Here is an 18,894-nt window from a genome sequence, read left to right on the forward strand (position 1 = left end):
ACTCGATGTTAAAGGTTACAGGGAGAAAGCAGGAGAATGGGATTGAGAGGGATAATAAATCAGCAACGATGAAATGAGAGAGCAGACTCGATAGGCTGAGTGGTCTAATTTTATGTCTTTTGTTTTTGTCTTTTGTCTTATGTCTTATGCCATCTAGTGGTCATACTTTTATTGCAACACAACCTTCCTTCAGTTGAAGTGAATCAAGATTTCTTGTTACTTTAGATTCAGAATCAGGTTTACTATCACTGACATACAGTGTTTGTCATGTAATTTGTTGTTTTGTGGCGGTGATACAATTCAACATATAAAAATTAGTCTAAGTTACAATAAGTAAATAGTACAAAAGAGAAATAGCAAGGTAGTGTTCATGAGCTCATAGACTGCTACAAGTAAGTTTGTTTTCTCTTGTATTAACATATGATCAAATCGTTGGCACAATATGCATTCATGATCCCTTCTAATCATTAGGTTTTAGCAATTTGTAAATCGGAGGTGTGAGTAATTATACATTCAGCATTATTCAATCAAAACACAATTATATTAAGATGGGCTGTGATACAAATGTAACAACTGTATAAAACTCAAAGCATTTCAAAGTTGGGAGTGTACTGTTCAGCTTGAACCATGATTGGGATGGTTGTGGGGATGTCAAATGATGGTGGCTTTATACATAGGAATGGGATTTCCACGCAGTGGGACTTTGCTGGTATGGATATCAAGCACCCTTGTATCATTAAATCCTGCAATTTCATCTTGTCATTAGGTTACAGAGTTAAAATGTCATACAGCATGGAGAGAGGCCCGACAGTCAGCTGAGCCTATGATGACCATTAACCACTCATTTACACTAATCCAATATGAACTCCATTTCACTTTCCTCATTCTCCCCACTCTACAACCTATGAACCTTCACATCTTTGGGATGTGGGAAGACACCCATGCTCTCACAGGGAGAACGTACAAACTTCCTACAGACAGCTTCCAAGATCAGGGTTAAACCTCGATCGTTGGAGATAGAGCTGTGAAGCAGCACTTCTGATAGGCTGGTTGATAGGCATGGGGTCTAGCCTGGAAGGACCATTGTAGAAAGGGACACAACTCAATACCAGGTCAATTCTCCTTGTAGAAGAAGAAAGGCCAGTTGGAAGTCTGTGGGGAGGGACAGACCTTTCATTCTCTTGTGTGTTCTGCAAGGGTTGGTGTAGGGACCATTTCTTTTTACATTACATGTCAATAGTTTGGATGTTGGAACTGGCGGCTTTGTGGCCAAGTTTGCAGACAACACAAAGATTTGGTGAGGGGGAGATAGTGTTGAGGCAGCAGAGGGACTTGGACAGATTAGGAGAATGGGAAAAAAGTAGCAGATGGATAACTTCCTGGAAGTGTATGGTCATGCACTTTGGTAGAAAGAACAAAAGCAAAGACTGTTTTCTAAATAGGCAGAAAATTTTTTTAAAAAATCGAAGGTGCAAAGGGATTTGGGAGCCCTCATCACAAACAAGAGAAAATCTATAGATGCTGGAAATCTGAGCAACAGACACAAAATGCTGGAGGAACTCAGCAGGCCAGGCAGCATCTATGGAAAAAAGCAGTCGATGTTTTGGGCTGAAATCCTTCAGCAGGACTGGAGAAGAAAAGCTGAGGAATAGATTTGAAAGGTGGGGTGGGGGAGAGAAACAACAGGCGATAGTTCAAACTTGGAGGGGGAGAGATGAAGCAAAGCGATAGGGAGTTGATTGGTGAAAGAGACAGAAGGCCATGGAAGAAAGAAGAAGGAAGTGGGGGGAGGAGCAGCAGAGGGAGGCGATGGGCGGGCAAGGAGATAACATAGGAGAGGGGAAAAAAGGATAGGAAATGTTGTGGGAGGGAGGCATTACTGGAAGTTTGAGAAATTGATGTTCATGCCATCAGGTTGCAGGCTACCCAAACGAAATATAAGGTCTTGTTCCTCCAACCTAAGTGTGGCCTAATCACGAAAGTGGAGGATGCCATGGATGGACATATTGGAATGGGAATGGGAAGTGGAATTAAAATGGGTGGGCACTGGGAGATCCGCTTGACCCGGCATATGGATCGTAGGTGCTCAGCAAGGGAGTTGTGTGGAAACGATCCCTGTGGAAAGCAGAAAGTGGGGTGGGGGGGAGGGAAAGATCTGGGGATTTCCCATCCACCACCACCAGCCTCATAGTTCCCACACCCTGCACTGCCTGTTCCTACCTCCTCCCCAAAATCCGCAAACCCGCTTGTCCAGGTAGACCAATTTTTTCAGCTTGTTCCTGACCCACTGAACTCATATTTGAATACTTCGATTCTGTTTTATCTCCTCCTGGTTCAGTCCTACCTACATCCATGACACCTTACACGCTCTGGATCTTTTCAAGGATTTCAGGTTCCCTGACCCCTATCATCTTATTTTTACTATGGATTTCCAGTCCCTATGCACCTTCAAACCCTACCAGGAAGGCCGCAAAGCTCTACTTTTCTTTCTGGACACGAGATCTAACCAGTTCTCCTCCACCACCACTCTCCTCCGCCTAGCGGACTTGTCTCTCAATCATTTCTCCTTTGGCTCCTCCCACTTCCTTCAAACAAAAGGGTTAGCGATGGGCACTCTCATGGATTCCAGCTATGCCTGCCTGTTTGTCGGCTATGTGGAACAGTCTATGTTCCAAGCCTATATTGGTGACCGTCCCGCACTTTTCCTACCCTACATCGACGACTGCATTTGTGCTGTTTCTCGCACCTGTGCTGAACTCGTTGATTTCATCCACCTTGCCCCCAACTTCCACCCTGCCCTTAAATTCACCTGGTCCATTTCCGACACCTCCCTTCCCTTTCTCGATCTTACTGTCTCTATCTCTGGAGACAGCTTATCCACCAATGTCTATTAGAAAACAATGGACTCTCACAGCTACCTGGACTATACCTCATCCCATCCCGTTACTTGTTAAAATGCCATCCTCTTCTCTCAATCTCTGCCACATCTGCTCTCAGGATGAAGCTATTCATTCTGGAATGAAGGAGATGTCTTTCTTTTTCAAAGAAAGGGGCTTCCCTTCCTCCACCATCAACACTGTCCTCAATTGCATCTCTTCAATTTCACACACGTCTGCTCTTATCCCATCCTCCTGCCACCCCACCAGGGATAGGGTTCCTCTTGTCTTCACCTACCACCTCACCAGTATCCGCATCCAGCACATAATTTTGCTCAAATTCCGCCACCTCCAACTGGATCCCACCACCAAACATATCTTCCCCTCCCCCCCCACTTTCTGTTTTCCGCAGGGATCACTCCCTATGTGATTCCTTTGTCCATTTGTCCTTCCCCACTCCCCATTGATCTTCCTCCTGGCATTATCCTTGCAAGTGGAATAAGTGCTACACCTGCCCCCATACCTCCTACCTCACCACCATTCAGGGTCCCAAGCAGTCCTTCCAGGTGAGGTGACACTTCACCTGTGAGTCTGTTGGGGCTATATACTGTGTTCAGTGCTCCCGGTGTGGTCTCTTGTATATCAGTGAGACCCGACATAGATTGGGAGACTGTTTCGCAGATCATCTACCCTCTGTCCGCCAGAAGAAGCGGATCTCCCAGTGGCCACCCATTTTAATTCCACTTCCCATTCCCATTCCGATATCACCATCCATGACTTCCTCCACTGTCTGTTTAAGGCCACACTTAGGTTGGAGAAACAACACCTTATATTTCATTTGGGTAGCCTTCAACCTGATGGCATGAACATTGATTTCTCAAACTTCCAGTAATGACTCCCCGCCCCACCATTTCCTATCCCCTTTCCCCCTCTCCTATGTTATCTCCTTGCCCACCCATCGCCTCCCTCTGGTACTCCTCCCCCCTTTTTTTTTCTTTCATGGCCTTCTGTCTCTTTCACCAATCAACTTCCCAGCTCTTTGCTTCATCCCTCCCCCTCCAGGTTTCACCTGTCGCTTGGTGTTTCTCTCTCCCCTGCCGCCACCTTTCAAATCTATTCCTCAGCTTTTTCCCTCCAGTCTTGCCGAAGGGTTTTGGCCCGAAACGTCGAATGTGCTTTTTTTGCCCCCATAGATGCTGCCTGGCCTGCTGAGTTCCTCCAGCATTTTGTGTGTGTTGGGAGTCCTCATACTGGATTTCCTGAAGTTATCTTGCAGGTTGAGTCGGTGTGGAGGAAGACACTCATTTTGCGAGGACTAGAATATAAAAGCACGGACGTAATGCTGAAGCTTTATAAGGCAATGGTGAGGCCTCACTTGGAGTATTGTGAACAGTTTTGGACCTCTTACCTAAGAAAGGGTGGGATGAGAGTTTGGAGAAACCCATGAACAATGCCTCATTATTACTTTTATTGCACAATTAATTTTTGCAATTTATAGTAGTTCCATGTCTTTGCACTGATCTGCTGCTGTAAAACAACAAATCTCAGGACATATATCAGTGACAAGAGAACTGGTTCTCCTCATCTTCCCCACTGAAATGTTGCAGCTCAGTATTTTGCCTCTAGATGGCAGCATCACACCAATTATCACATGAAGAGCCGCACAAAACACTCTGTCGGACTACATTGTCCAGAACCTGCAGCTGCTACAAGCATTGGGAGCTTGCTCATGTTGCAGGTGAACTCCAAGTCTGCCACTGATGCTGTTGAATATTTACAGCATGTAATGTTCTTCTTTAAACTTTCAATTTCCAGCAAATCAATGTTTTTGCCTTTTTGACAGCTGCTTAAAAATTGTTAAGCACCTGTTCTTGTCAGTGGGGGGAGTGAGCAGATCATTTTTACTTGCAGCGTACTGTTGAAAAATTTAGTGATGTATCTAAGCTATTGATTTAGCCTTGCAAAAGAAGCACCCGCAGTAACAGGCCGGGGCCTTGCTTGTGGTGTGTGTGAGAGAGAAGCCCGGGCCTAGAGCAATGGCACCAATCAGTGCAGACAAGGGGTCAGGATGACAGCTGGTGGGGGCTGAGGAAAAGGTGAGTTGAAATTGGGAGGGGGGGTGGGTATATCACGAGATGTGAATGATAGTTGGAGTGGTGGGTGGGGAGGGGGAATGCTGGCGCAGTTTGACGAATGGCAGGATCGTGGAAGGGAGGTAACCGGCAAATTAATGGCTTCAATGGCTTCAGCTGAGTGAGCTGGGAAAACGTATGAGCCAGGTTCTAGGACCTCTGTAATGATGAAGCAAGGCTGACAGAAGCAATGAAAGCTTCTTTCTGCTGAACCACCACACACAAAGTGCTGGAGGAACTCAGCAGGTCAGGCAGCATCTAGGGAAATGAATGAACAGTCAAAGGTTCAGGCCGAGACCCTTCTTCAGGACTGAGATGGAAGGGGGAAGACAGCAGAACAAAAAGGTGGGGGCAGGGGTAGGAGGCTAGCTGGAAGGTGACAGGTGAAGCCAGGTGGGTGGGAAAGATTAAGGGCTGGAGAAGAAAGAATCTGATAGGATAGGAGAGTGGACAACAGGAGAAAGGGGAAGAGGAGGGAACCCAGGGAGAACTGATTGTTAAGTGAGAAGAGGTGACAGGTCAGAGTGGGGAATAGAGGAAGGGGGAAGTTGGGGATTTTTTTAGTGGAAGGAGAAATTGATATTCATGCCTCTGGGTGAGTTCACCATCGAAGAATCAGAAGGCAGCAGAGATCATAGAGGGGGAGCAGTGAGCGAGGGTCTCACTGAACTCACGCCGAAGAGAAGATTCAAACCTCTTCAGGTTAGGCATCCCTGGAAGGTGCTTTCTGCTGAAGTGGCTCACCAGCAGCGTGTGTGCAAAAAAAAAATCTGCGTTCCCTTCAGGTGTATGCTGCACGCTACTGAAAATCGGTGCCCACCATGGGTGAGTGTACCAGATGCAGGGAGTACCAGAAATTGCAGTTCTGTATGAACTATCTGGTTATATCCAGAGTGTTCCATTATATTTTATTTCTGCTAGAAATTGAACTGAGTGGTACAATATATAACACTACGTGGTGCAATTTTTCTGTAGCCATGTTTCCCATCTACTTGGGAGCTGCTGTGCCCTCTACTGGGCAACAGGCTGCAGAATAACAAAGGTTTCTCACAGAATATCAAAGAGGCTTGGCTCAGACTTAAAACGTTAATGGCTGTATACAGCTGTCACAGGTGCTGTTAAACTGAGGCTGCAACAAGCAAGCACAGCTCCCACATTGTTCTGTAATCTATTAAAACATGTAGGACTTCAGATTATGAAACGGAACATAGTCAGTTGGCCATAACAGTTAGGTACAATCCCACTGAGTTTTCAGTTTAGTTTCCCTGATGAAACTAAAACCACAGAATTCCATTTAGAAGGAATCCTTCCTGAGCGTCACTGATCTGGGAGTCCACATTGTCCCAGACACACAAGAGCTTCTGCAGATGTAGGAAATCTTGACCAACACATGAAATGCTGGAGGATCTCAGCAGATCAGGAAGCATCAATGGAGGGAAATAGACAGTTGACGATTTGGGCTGAGACTTTTCATCGGGACCTGGCCCGAAATGTTGACTGTTTATTTCCCTCTATAGATACTGCCTGAGCTGCAGAGTTCCTCCAGCTTTGTGTGTGTGTTACCCTTGTTGTCAACAGACAATAGGTGGGATTCTGCAGGGAGCGCTCATGGAGTGAGGTCGTCTCTCTGGCTTCGCACCATTCCCGTTATCCTTTTTAACCTATGATCTCCTTGATCTAATCAACTTTAAGTACACCAGAAGACTTACTTTATCTCTCTGAATTATCGATTAATTGACTTCCTTTTGTCAATCGCAACTTTTGAGCTTAAAGAAATGAGTACGAGATCTAAAACCAAAGATGGGAAAGACGCTGATGGGAACGGAGGAAAGAAGAAAGGTGACTCTAAACCAACGGAATTAACTTACGAAGTTATGGTGAAGTGTTTGGAGAAAATGTTTGAGCAGCATCGGATAAGATTATCGGAAAGTTTAACTGCTCAATTTGAACAACATCGTCAAAGCCTTAATGAAGATTTAAAATCAATCACGGAATCGTTGAAATTCCTGAATGCTGATGTTCAAAAACACGATGCAAAAATTTCTGAGCTGGATACTAAATCTCAGAAGACGGATACAAAAGTTGAGATCTTAGAGAAGAATCTAGCTTCGACTACTAAACAGCTCCAACAACTTAAATCCAAAGTTACTGATCTTGAGAATCAATCGAGAAGACAAAATTTACGTTTAATTGGCCTACCCGAGGATGTTGAGGTTGGAGATCCTGTAATATTCTTTGCTAAACTTTTAAAGGATTCGTTCGGTTCAGTTTTTCCCAACGATCCTCCATTACTCAATCGTGCCCATCGTATACCGTGGGTAAAGTCGGCAGCGGCTGTTTCCAAACCCAGACCAGTTATTCTTCGTTTCCATTATGTTAATGTTAAAGAACAACTTCTCCAGATCGCTCGTCGACAAGGGATGATCAAGTATCACCAGCATTCCTTCAGAATAGTTCAAGACTACAGTCCTGAAGTGATGAAGGAACGACTGACTTTTAAACCTCTAATGTCGGAATGCTATCAAAAAAATCTCAAACCGGCACTACTGTATCCTGCACGACTCAGAATCTCTCTTCCCGATGGAAATCGTCGTGTCTTCCGTTCTACGACTGCCGCTCGGAGCTTTTTGGATGATAATTTCCCATCTGATACAGATACCCTCTCTTAATCTGTGTCGGGTGCTTCCAGCACCAATTTTTTTTTCTCTCTGGTGTTTTCCTTCAAAATAAACCTTCTACTACTGTGCGATGAAGGTTTTTTATAAGTTTAAGATTTTTGTTCTTTGTTCTTTACTATAGTGATTATTCTATAGCTTATATAGAATATTTATCTTCTGTGAATAACATCACTTTCCCTTAGTTAACCTTTTGTTTTAATCTATCCTTTTTTGTTATTACTAATGATCCGATCCGACGGTCATTTGTAGTTATGTGCTTCCTATTTTTGATTTTCGCATAATTAAAATGGCGACTTGTCTTTCTTTTTTTATAATTTTTATTTTTTTTTTCGGGACGCCATGTTCTTATGCTTCTTCTTCCCATAACCCATTTTTCTTATTTTGGAAGCGTTTTTTTATTTACTCGTTTATAATTAACTAATCATATGCACTGATACTGGTTTCTTTTATTTTATATATTTTAGTAATTTTTACTATGGAGACTAATTTACAATACTGTTTATTTTTCACATATTAGTCTTTGGGCGGTCACTTATCTAACATATATTTTTGGAGTTGCCCCCTGCAGAAACGGGGTTAAAGTTAGTATTAGTTAGCGCTTTTTTCAGCCTTCTCTGGCTCAGTTCAGGTTTCTATTTGGGGTTGGGGGAGGAAGTGGTCTTTTTCTTTTTTAATTTTTTCTATTGGGCTGATTCAGAACTACAAAGATGTCCCCAGTGTCGAGGTTTCCGGTTCCTCTCTAATCATGTATTCCTCTTCCGATTTCATGAGCTCACATTATGGTTAACCCCTTACTCACCAAAGGATTAATTTTTAGTTATGGCTCATTCTATTAATTTTGTCTCTTGGAATACAAATGGTTTAAACCATCCAATAAAACGGAAAAAGATTTTCAAAATATTCCAAAGACTGAATGCTCATATTATCTTTGCTCAAGAGACTCATGTAAGGAAAGAGGACAGTCAACGCTTCTTTAAGTTTTATGAAGGGTTAACAATACCATTCAAATGCTCAAGCCAAAATTAAAGGCGTTTCAATTTTTATTGATCCCTCAATTACATTCATTCATCAAGACATCATTTCAGATCCTAATGGCAGATTTCTGTTAATTACGGGGGTACTTTTTAATAAAAAGGTCGCTATGGTTAATGTTTACGCTCCGAATGTGGATTATCCTGAATTCTTTAAACATTTACTTACTTCCCTTCCTAATTTAAATGAGTATATGTTGATAATGGGCGGTGATTTTAATTTATGTTTGAATCCCATGTTGGATAGATCCACAAGTAGTCCGGCTTTACCGAATAAGTCGGCTACTATTATCAACTCTTTTATGTTGGATGCTGGGATTTCAGAAATTTGGAGATTTCTACATCCAAATGATAAGGAATTCTCCTTTTTTTCACATGTTCACCGTTCTTTTTCTCGAATTGATTATTTCCTGATTGACTCTCGTTTGATTCCATATGTAGTTGATTGTAATTATGACATTATTGCTATTTCAGATCATGCTCCATTGAAACTTTCCATCAAGTTAATGGATGCCTTTTGTACTACCAGACAATGGCGATTTAACCCTATTTTGCTTCAAGATCAGGACTTTGTCAAATTTATAAAGGAGCAGATTGATTTCTTCTTTTCAACTAATACTACGGATGAAGTTTCCAACGGAACTGTTTGGGACGCCTTTAAAGCTTATATCCGTGGTCAGATTATTTCCTATTCGGCCGGTTTGAAAAGACATATTAACAATGAAATACTTCTACTGGTTGATAAAATTAAAGAAGTTGATAAAAAATATGCTATTTCTCCTAGCAAGGAGCTGTACAAACACAGAGTTGAACTCCAATTGGAACATAGCTTATTATTAACATCCTTGATCGAAAATCAATTAATGAGAACTAGAAGTGATTTTTATATTCACAGTGATAAATCGGGTAAATTACTGGCTAACCAATTGAAATTTGATTCGGTTAAACGTCAAATTACTAAGATCCGCAAACAGGATGATACTTTCACAGTTGATCATGTTGGGATAAACCAAACCTTTCAAGAATTTTATACCTCTTTATATCATTCTGATTTTCCTCATGATTCTAATTTCATGCATGATTTTTTAAGTAAATTGAGTTTTCCGAAACTATCTCCCGAAGATTGCCTATCATTAGAAACTTCCATTTCAGAGGAAGAAATAATAACTGCAATCTCATCATTAAATTCCGGTAAAGCACCCGGTCCCGATGGGTTTACAGTGGAATTTTTAAAATTTTTTTCCTCCATTCTTTCTTCTAAGTTGTCTAGAATATTTAAGGAAGCAATTAGTTTAGGTAAATTACCACAATCGTTTTATGAAGCCTCTATTTCCTTAATTCTTAAAAAGAATAAAGATCCTACGGATTGTGCATCCTATAGACCGATTTCTCTTCTGAATGTAGATTCAAAAATTTTTTCAAAAATTCTAGCTACTAGACTGGAGAAGGTGTTACCTCAAATTATTTCCATGGATCAAACCGGATTCATCAAAAATCGCTATTCATCTTTTAATATTAGGAGGTTAATGAATATTGTTTATACCCCCTCACTTACTACCCCGGCATGTATTATCTCATTAGATGCTGAGAAAGCCTTTGACAGAGTTGAATGGCCTTATTTATTTAATGTTCTTGAGAAATTTAATTTTAATTTGACATTTATATCTTGGATTAAATTGTTATATTACTCCCCGGTAGCCTCGGTCTGTACAAATAATTATAGATCTCCTTTTTTTCGTCTTTTTCGTGGTACTAGGCAAGGTTGCCCTCTTAGTCCTTTACTATTTAATATTGTTCTTGAACCTTTAGCAATTGCTATCCGTGACTCGCCAAATATTGTTGGTATTACCCGTGGAAATGAAATACATAAACTATCATTATATGCAGATGATTTGTTGTTATATATCTCTAACCCGGAGAAGTCAATTCCTGCTATCTTAGATCTGTTAGCTCAATTTAGTAACTTTTCTGGTTACAAATTGAATCTTAGTAAGAGTGAATTATTCCCTTTAAATAAGCATGTACCTATTTATGGACGTTTACCATTTAAACTGGTTACTGATTCATTTATATACTTAGGGATAACAATTACCAAAAAATATAAAGATTTATTTAAAGCTAATTTTTTACCTTTAATTGATCAGATTAAACTTTTATTTACCAAATGGTCCCCAATCTCTTTGTCTTTGATTGGTCGGATTAACGCTATTAAGATGATCATTTTGCCTAAATTTTTGTATATATTTCAATCGGTTCCAATTTTTATCCCAAAATCTTTTTTTGATAATGTGGATTCAAAAATTTCCTCATATGTTTGGCAGAATAAAAATCCTAGGTTAGGTAAAAGATATTTACAGAAATCCAAGAAGGAGGGGGGACTTGCCCTCCCAAATTTTAGATTCTATTATTGGGCAATTAATATTCGATATTTAAAATTTTGGCTACAAGATTTGGACGCATCTTTAAACCCTCATTGGGTAAATCTTGAATCTAATTCATTACAAGGGTTTTCCTTGGGTTCGGTTTTAGGAACTTTACTTCCTTTTACTTCTTTTAAATCATATAAACAAATGAATAACCCAATAGTTAAACATACTTTACGTATATGGTTTCAATTCCGAAGATTTTTTGGGTTTAATCAATTCATTCTAGCAAGTCCCATTATATCAAGTTTTCTTTTTCAACCTTCCATGATGGATCAAGCTTACTTTGATTGGAAAACCAAAGGTATAATATCTTTTCGCGATTTATTTTTGGATAAATGTTTTATGTCTTTTGATCAACTTTCTAATAAATATAACTTACCCAGATCTCACTTTTTTAGATATTTACAGATTAGAAACTTTTTAATTACTGTCTCTCCTAATTTTCCACACCCATATCCAATGGACACTTTGGAAAAAATCTTAGACTTAAATCTTTCTCAGAAAGGTGTAATAGCGATTGTATATAATATAATTATGAATTTATGTCCTGATGCCTCTAATAAAATTAAAGCTGACTGGGAAAGAGAACTTGAGATTAATATACCGACTGAAAAATGGGAAAAAGTTCTTCAGTTGGTGAATTCATCCTCTGTATGTGCTAAGCATAGGTTGATACAGTTTAAAGTAGTTCACAGGGCTCATATGTCCAAAGATAAACTATCTCGTTATTACTCTTATATTAATCCAATATGTGACAGATGCCAGTCTGAGATTGCTTCTTTAACTCACATGTTTTGGTCATGTCCCTTGTTGGAGAAATATTGGAAAGATATTTTTGATAGTATTGCAACGGTCCTAAATCTAGACTTACAACCTCATCCAATTACTGCTATCTTTGGATTACCAATGATAGACTCAAATAATTTAACCTCTTCATCACGAAGGATGATTGCATTTCTTACTTTAATAGCTAGAAGGTCCATCTTGTTGAATTGGAAAGAGATCAACCCTCCTACAGTATTTCATTGGTTTTCACAAACTATGGTGTGTCTGAATTTGGAGAAAATTAGAAGTGCAGTTTATGACCCTTCTATTAAGTTTGAAAAAATTTGGCGGCCATTTATTCAGCATTTTCATTTGATGTAATTTGATCATTTCCAAACTGGTTTTATTTCTCTGTACTGTTGTTGGAGGGGAGTGGAGGCGTCGACGCTGAGGTTTTCTTCTTTTCCATTTTTAAGTTGTTAGTTTTGCCCAAGTCTTTTAGTTTAGTTTAGTTTTTTTTTCTTTTGGGATGGGTTTTTTTTTCCTTTTTTGTCTTTTTCCTTTTTTTTTTGCTTTATATTATCCGTGATCAGTTTTACATGTATGGGAGTTTTGGTAATTTCCACTATTTGGTTTTGCAATTACTCTTTTTTTAAATGTAACAATACATCTCATATTATTTGTATTATTGCTATGTTTTGTTTCTATATTTTGAAATTAATAAAAAGATTGAAAAAGAAAGAATAGACAATAGGTGCAGGAGTAGGCCATTCGGCCCTTCGAGCCAGCACCACCATTCACTGTGATCATGGCTGATCATCCACAATCAGTATCCAGTTCCTACCTTATCCCCATAACCTTTGATTCTGCTATCTTTAAGAGCTCTATCCATCTCTTTCTTCAAAGCATCCAGAGACTTGGCCTCCACTGCGTTCTGAAGCACTCTCTAGGTGAAAAAGTTTTTCCTCAATTCCATCCTAAATGGCCTACCCCTTATTCTTAAACTGTGGCCTCTGGTTCTGGACTCCCCCAACATCGGGAACATGCTTCCTGCCTCCAGCGTGTCCAATCCCTTTATAATCTTATATGTTTCAATAAGATCCCCTCTCAGCCTTCTAAATTCCAGAGCATACAAGCCTAGTCGCTCCAATCTTTCGACATATGACAGTCCCACCATCCCGGGAATTAACCTTGTGAACCTACGCTGCACTCCCTCAATAGCAAGAATGTCCTTCCTCAAACTTGGAGACCAAAACTGCACACGGTACTCCAGGTGTGGTCTCACCAGGGCCCTGTACAGCTGCAGAAGGACCTCTCTGCTCCTATACTCAATTCCCCTTGTTATGAAGGCCAACATGCCATTAGCTTTCTTCACTGCCTGCTGTACTTGCATGCTTGCTTTCAGTGACTGATGATCAAGAACACCTAGATCTCGTTGTCCTAAGAGTACTTCATGACAGGCACTCCCAAGTGGTGATTCGAGATCCCAAGTCAGCGTCCACAGACATGCAAGGCTGCAGATGCTGAAACCTGGATTAAAAATTGCTGAAGGAACCGATAGGGTCAGACGGCATCCAGACGAAGGGTCTTGACCCAAGACTGCAGATGCTGAAACCTGGATTAAAAATTGCTGAAGGAACTGATCGGGTCAGACGGCATCCAGACGAAGGGTCTTGACCCAAGACGCAACTCTTCATTTCCTTCCGCAGTTGCTAACCTGCTGAGTTCTTCCTTGTTTTTTGTCCCAGGTTTATACCTACCCTCAGACAGAGCACCACACAGGATATGACAACCTCCAGTGCTCCACTCAGGGAAAGATTAGGCTTCAATTACACAACCGGAAGATATTACTTCTTGCTGTTTCAATTGTGAGCAAATATTCTGGCAGAAAGTTTATTATAACTTCAGCAGGAAAATGGCAGAGATTCCAATGAAACACTTCTTCCTTGAATTCATTTGTCACTGAATTGACAAGCCAGAAAGCTTCTAATGTCTCCTTGAGATTTTTGAATTCTTCCTCAGTATTTATACCTCTCCTAGCTTGATATCATTTGCAAATTTTATTGGGTGCTAAATTCAGCATTCATAACTGACCACCTCTTTTCAAATTACTTAACCTTCCTTACAGAGAGGAAGTGGAGTGGCTGGTGGATTGGTGTGAGAGAAACAACGCAAGTCTGAACGTGGGGTAGACCAAGGAAGTCATCGTGGACTTCAAGAAGGTGCAGATGAACCATCCCCCTCTGCGAATACATGGCTTGCCATAGAGAGAGTTGAATGCATCAAGTTCCTAGGAGTTCACATCATGGATGACCTCACCTGCTCCCTTAATATCACCTCCCTGAACAAGAAGGCACAGCAGCACCTCCACTTCCTAAGGAGATTGAGGTAAGCAAGGCTCCCACCTCCTCCGTAACTGCATTTTACTGGAGCACCACTGACAGCATCCCGACAAGGTGCATCTCCATCCGGTATGGGAGTAGTCGAGCATCGGACCAGAAGTCCCTACGAAGGACTGTGAGAACAGCTGAGAGGATCATAGAGATCATTGGGGTCTCCCTATCATCCATAGGGGATATTTATCAAGAGCGTACACAGGACCTTTAGTACTATCAAACATCCCACCCATCCATCCAGCATCCTTTTTGACTTTCTACCATCAGGCAGGAGACCAGTCAGTTTGAGAAACAATTTCTTCCCCCAGGCCATTAGGCTTCTGAACTTCCTGCTGCATCGCATTCAAAGTGTCAACGGTTAATCTGTTCTACAATATTTAACTTATGCACTTTGTTTACTTATGCAAAATTCATCTGCAGATTTTGTCTTCACTTTCCTGAGTTATTATGTCTTATGCAGTATGTGTGTTATATGTACTACTGTGCTTTAAAACCCTGGTCTGGAGAAACATTAACACGAGGAAATCTGCAGATGCTGGAATTTCAAGCAACATTGTCTCGTTTGATGGTATACATGTATACAGTTAAATGACAATAAATTTGACTTGGCTTGATCTATTCTCTAGCAGCACTTACAGTACGCTGGAGGAACTCAGCAGGTCGGGCAGCATCAGTGGAAACGTTTCCATGGATGCTGCCCGACCTGCTGAGTTCCTCCAGCATACTGTAAGTGTTGCTTTGATCCCAGCATCTGCAGATTATTTTGTGCTTTTGATCTATTCTCTTCTTTGCACTGTAGACAGATTAATACCCATTCAGCCATTTGTACCTTGATTCAAGCATTACCTTGTGTCTGTGTGAAAGTTTATCAATGGCTCTGGGAATTAAAGTACTCCAAGCTGCTTTCCATATTCTACTTTTTGTGTTACCCTTTCAGGTTTTTATCAGATTAATTAAAATTACTTATTCTTTGAGAATCCATGTTGGCTTCACTAAGAATGATGATATCTGCATTCAGATTCTTTTCAATCACTGCCTCTTATTGGAATCCTGCTCCTACCATTTACATCTTTATTTGTTGATTACTCTTTCATTCCTGGGTTTAAGTCACATCTGTTTTGTATACAGGAGCAACATAAGGTTTCCTGTGATATTCTGAGACAAGTTCCCCTTCCATAGAATTCTTTTACACAAGAGTCACAAGAGAGAGAAGTTTTTTTACTCAGAGAGTGGTGGAATGAGCTACATGGTATGTTGGTAGAGGCAAATACATTAGAGGTTTTTAAGAGACATTTCAATAGGCACATGGATGTAAGGAAGATGGAAGGATATGGACATGGTGTAGGTAGGAGAAATTAGTTTTTGGGATTTCTAAAAACTCACTTTTTAGCTGGTTTGGCACAACACTGTGGGCTGAGGAGCCTGTTCCTGTCTTGTACTGTTCTGTGTTCTATAACACAAGAATTAGGATCCAAAGAAGATCACATGCCTGTCCAACTACTCATTAAGATAATGACTGCCCTTCTACCCCAGGCCCTAATTTGATCCTCTGCTATCCAAAAATCTAAAGATCTCTGTTTTGTACGAACTCAACGATTGATCCTCTTGAGCCTCTTGATTAGAGGGTTCTAAAATTTCATTATCCTCTTTTTTTTTTACCATCTACTGCAGAAGGCCATTCAGCCCACTGAATCTATGCTGACTCACAGAGCAATTCCATTTGTGCACCAATATTTCATGTAATATAAGATAAAAAACAGAAAATGGTGGAAATTCTCAGCCGTTCACACCACAGTGGATAGAGACAATACGTCAAGTCATCAGAATTGCCTAACATCGTGAGTATTTTCTGTGTATATTTTAATTTTATAGCATTGGCAGTTTAAAGAAAACAACTTCTATAACCTATTCCCACAATCCCATCCCACCTCCACTAGGGGTAACTGATTGGCTAAATAGCCTACCGACCCACACATCTTCAGGATGTGGAAGGGAAACCAGAGCACCTCGTGGAACCTCACATGATCACAGTGAGAATGTGCAAACTCCACATAAACATCTCCAGAGGTCAGGGTTGAACACGGGGCAATGAAGCAGTGAGGCAGCAAGACTCTGCTGCTCATATTGAGCTATTGAGCTTCCCTAGAAAGTAGGGTGGCGAGTGAAGTGTTCCAATTGTAATTTCCAGTCTTAAATGTTACTACAATGTTCTCATTCTCTTCTTTTCACAACGTGGTGGTGTAGTGGTTAGCACAACAATTTACAGAACAGGTGACCCGGGTTCAATTTCCACGCCCGTCTGTAAGGAGTTTGTATGATTTCCCCGTGACCGCGTGGGTTTCCTACATGTGCTCCAGTTTCCTCCCTCAGTCCAAAGACGTGCCAGTTGACAAGTTAATCGGGCATTGTAAATTGTCCCATCATTAGGCCAGGATTAAACTGGGGGATTGCTGGGCAGTGTGGCAGTTTCAATTGTAGCATTCAAAAAGAACCTCCAGGAGGGCCATATCCTTGTCATGGTTTGGAGGCTTTCATGCCTCAATGATCCAGAGAGCTATGCTGGCTGGAGTCAGGGTCTTGTGCTTTGATTCTTGGTAGGGTCACCCATACCAAACAGGTCAAAGGGTAGAGGCCAGACTGGGAGTGGTCCACTGGTCCTCCAGGTTCAGGCGTCCAGCTCATGATTGGTCAAAGGATTGTTACAGAAGTAGCAAGGAAGAATCCTTTTATATGTGTGTGTGACGCTATGATGGCCAGGGGCAGACAGAAATGAAGGACATTCATTGCTGCTCTAAGCACCAGCAGCATAACGGGCAGTAAGTATTCAAAGAGAAGCTGGATGCACATACCAGGGGAAATAATTTGTAATGCAAGGTTGTGGGACTAACTGCATTGGTCCTACATAGAGATGGTGTGGGCCAAATTGGCCTTGTTCCACAGTAATCACTTTACACTTTATACTTCGCAGTGTCAATTTCATTTGAATTGTGCTTTGTGAATACACTACTGTAATCTTCATTATTTATGTCCAAAGCGACGATCCCAAAATTATCCAGTAAAACTGTATCCAGCATAACTCCTGGCAAATTTTTTCTCAGCACTAAGTACCTTCCTAATGGATAACAACAGCAAGTGCTGTGTACTTGCCAGTAGGTTCTGAGTCAACAGAAAATGTGTGTCAAGAGCAACGAGTGAAAATGAGAGGAGACAAAATTTTCTTTTAAAAATCTGAGCTATTTGTCTTCACTGCACTGACCCTGAAACCTCTGAATAATTAATTGATACACAGCTCTGCTGCCATAATATGACTCAAGGAACATGGAGGAATGTATTACTGTACCTGAATAAATGATTGCTAAGAAATGCACCTCTTTTATCCTAGACAATTGTGTTAGACATTTGTTAATTGCAGCAATTTAGATAATTTTGCATATCACTGCAGCTTTGAGAAAACTGCCAACTTTTACCCAGTTAGTAACGCACATCTAATTGAAGAGAAAATCACTTGTTGCAACCACAGGTTAATCTCAATTGTTTGCCCACAGAGGCTCATTATTGTGATTGAATGGTAAATATTAATCTGCTATGTACATAAAGACTTTACTGTGGATTTAAGAACTCTTCAGCAAGTGTCATTAGTGACTCTGCCAAATTTTTTATAATTGTTTTTGGAACTATGAACATCGCTCTTAATGTGTAAGGCTGTTGAAGCATTTTCTTTCGAATCTCACCATGGAAAGACATTCTGTGCAGAATATTCAATCGATGCGACCAATTGTTGATGATCCAAACTAGATTGAGCAAACTAATGGCAATGAAAATACTATCTAGCTATTAATCAATTGAGTAATTACTTGCAGGTTTGTGAGAACTAAGGTGAATCATTACTTTTATGTAAATTGGTATAAAATGAAAGGTAGACATTACTGATATGGTATCACATAAATGAGCTTTTCTCAAGTAGAGCTAACCTTAACAGCTGTGTGGCAATGCTTAAAATCCAACTTATCTAGGTAAAATTATTTGTAGGATGCATTATATAAGGATTCAAAATCAATTTTACATTGGGTTGCCTTCATTATTTCTGAATTTTGGCTGTAATTTCAAATAAAATCATAATATATTTCTTATTTAGAGTTATGCAACAAATCCTTCAGTCTTACGAAGAAGAAGCTGGTGAGCGATTTCTGAAGGGAGTACCTTACGCAGAGGTTTGAGTTTTGTCTCCATTATGAAATCGTATTTACAGAGTTCACAGCAGCGCGTGTCAGAGCTCTTGATCCACTGGTGCAGGCAGGCCTGGTGTACAAAACGGAGTGTCCCTGTGCAGCGACAAGGGGTGATGAGTGGACTGTCCTCATCTCCTTCACAGTGGCAGATCCTGAGAGAAGAGAGGTTCAGTGAAATTCAGTGGTGTTGGAAAAAAATGCTAATAAGATGAGAATGTCATGGACAGATGCTGGTCACCAAATGTAGAATTATCTATTTCACCCATACAAGTGATTTCCATTCAATATGAATATTACAGTTTAATAGCATTGAGTTCAGCAGTTACTTTCCACCCTAATGGACCAGGATTTGAGTCCTACT

At 40.6% G+C, this 18,894-nt stretch overlaps 1 protein-coding gene across 9 annotated transcripts in view; it reads right to left on the minus strand.

The window, feature by feature from the left end:
- LOC140196016 (E3 ubiquitin-protein ligase MARCHF1-like) overlaps positions 1 to 18,894 on the minus strand; it is a 606,033-nt gene that overhangs the window by 40,174 nt on the left and 546,965 nt on the right. For all 9 annotated transcript variants that reach the window (XM_072254716.1, XM_072254709.1, XM_072254707.1 and 6 more), the window contains one exon: positions 18,505 to 18,685. In XM_072254716.1, coding sequence (XP_072110817.1) covers positions 18,505 to 18,685 — 181 coding nt within the window. The remainder of the gene's footprint in view (positions 1 to 18,504; positions 18,686 to 18,894) is intronic.

Source organism: Mobula birostris, chromosome 4 (genome assembly GCF_030028105.1).
Source record: "Mobula birostris isolate sMobBir1 chromosome 4, sMobBir1.hap1, whole genome shotgun sequence".
Taxonomy (NCBI): Eukaryota; Metazoa; Chordata; class Chondrichthyes; order Myliobatiformes; family Myliobatidae; genus Mobula; species Mobula birostris.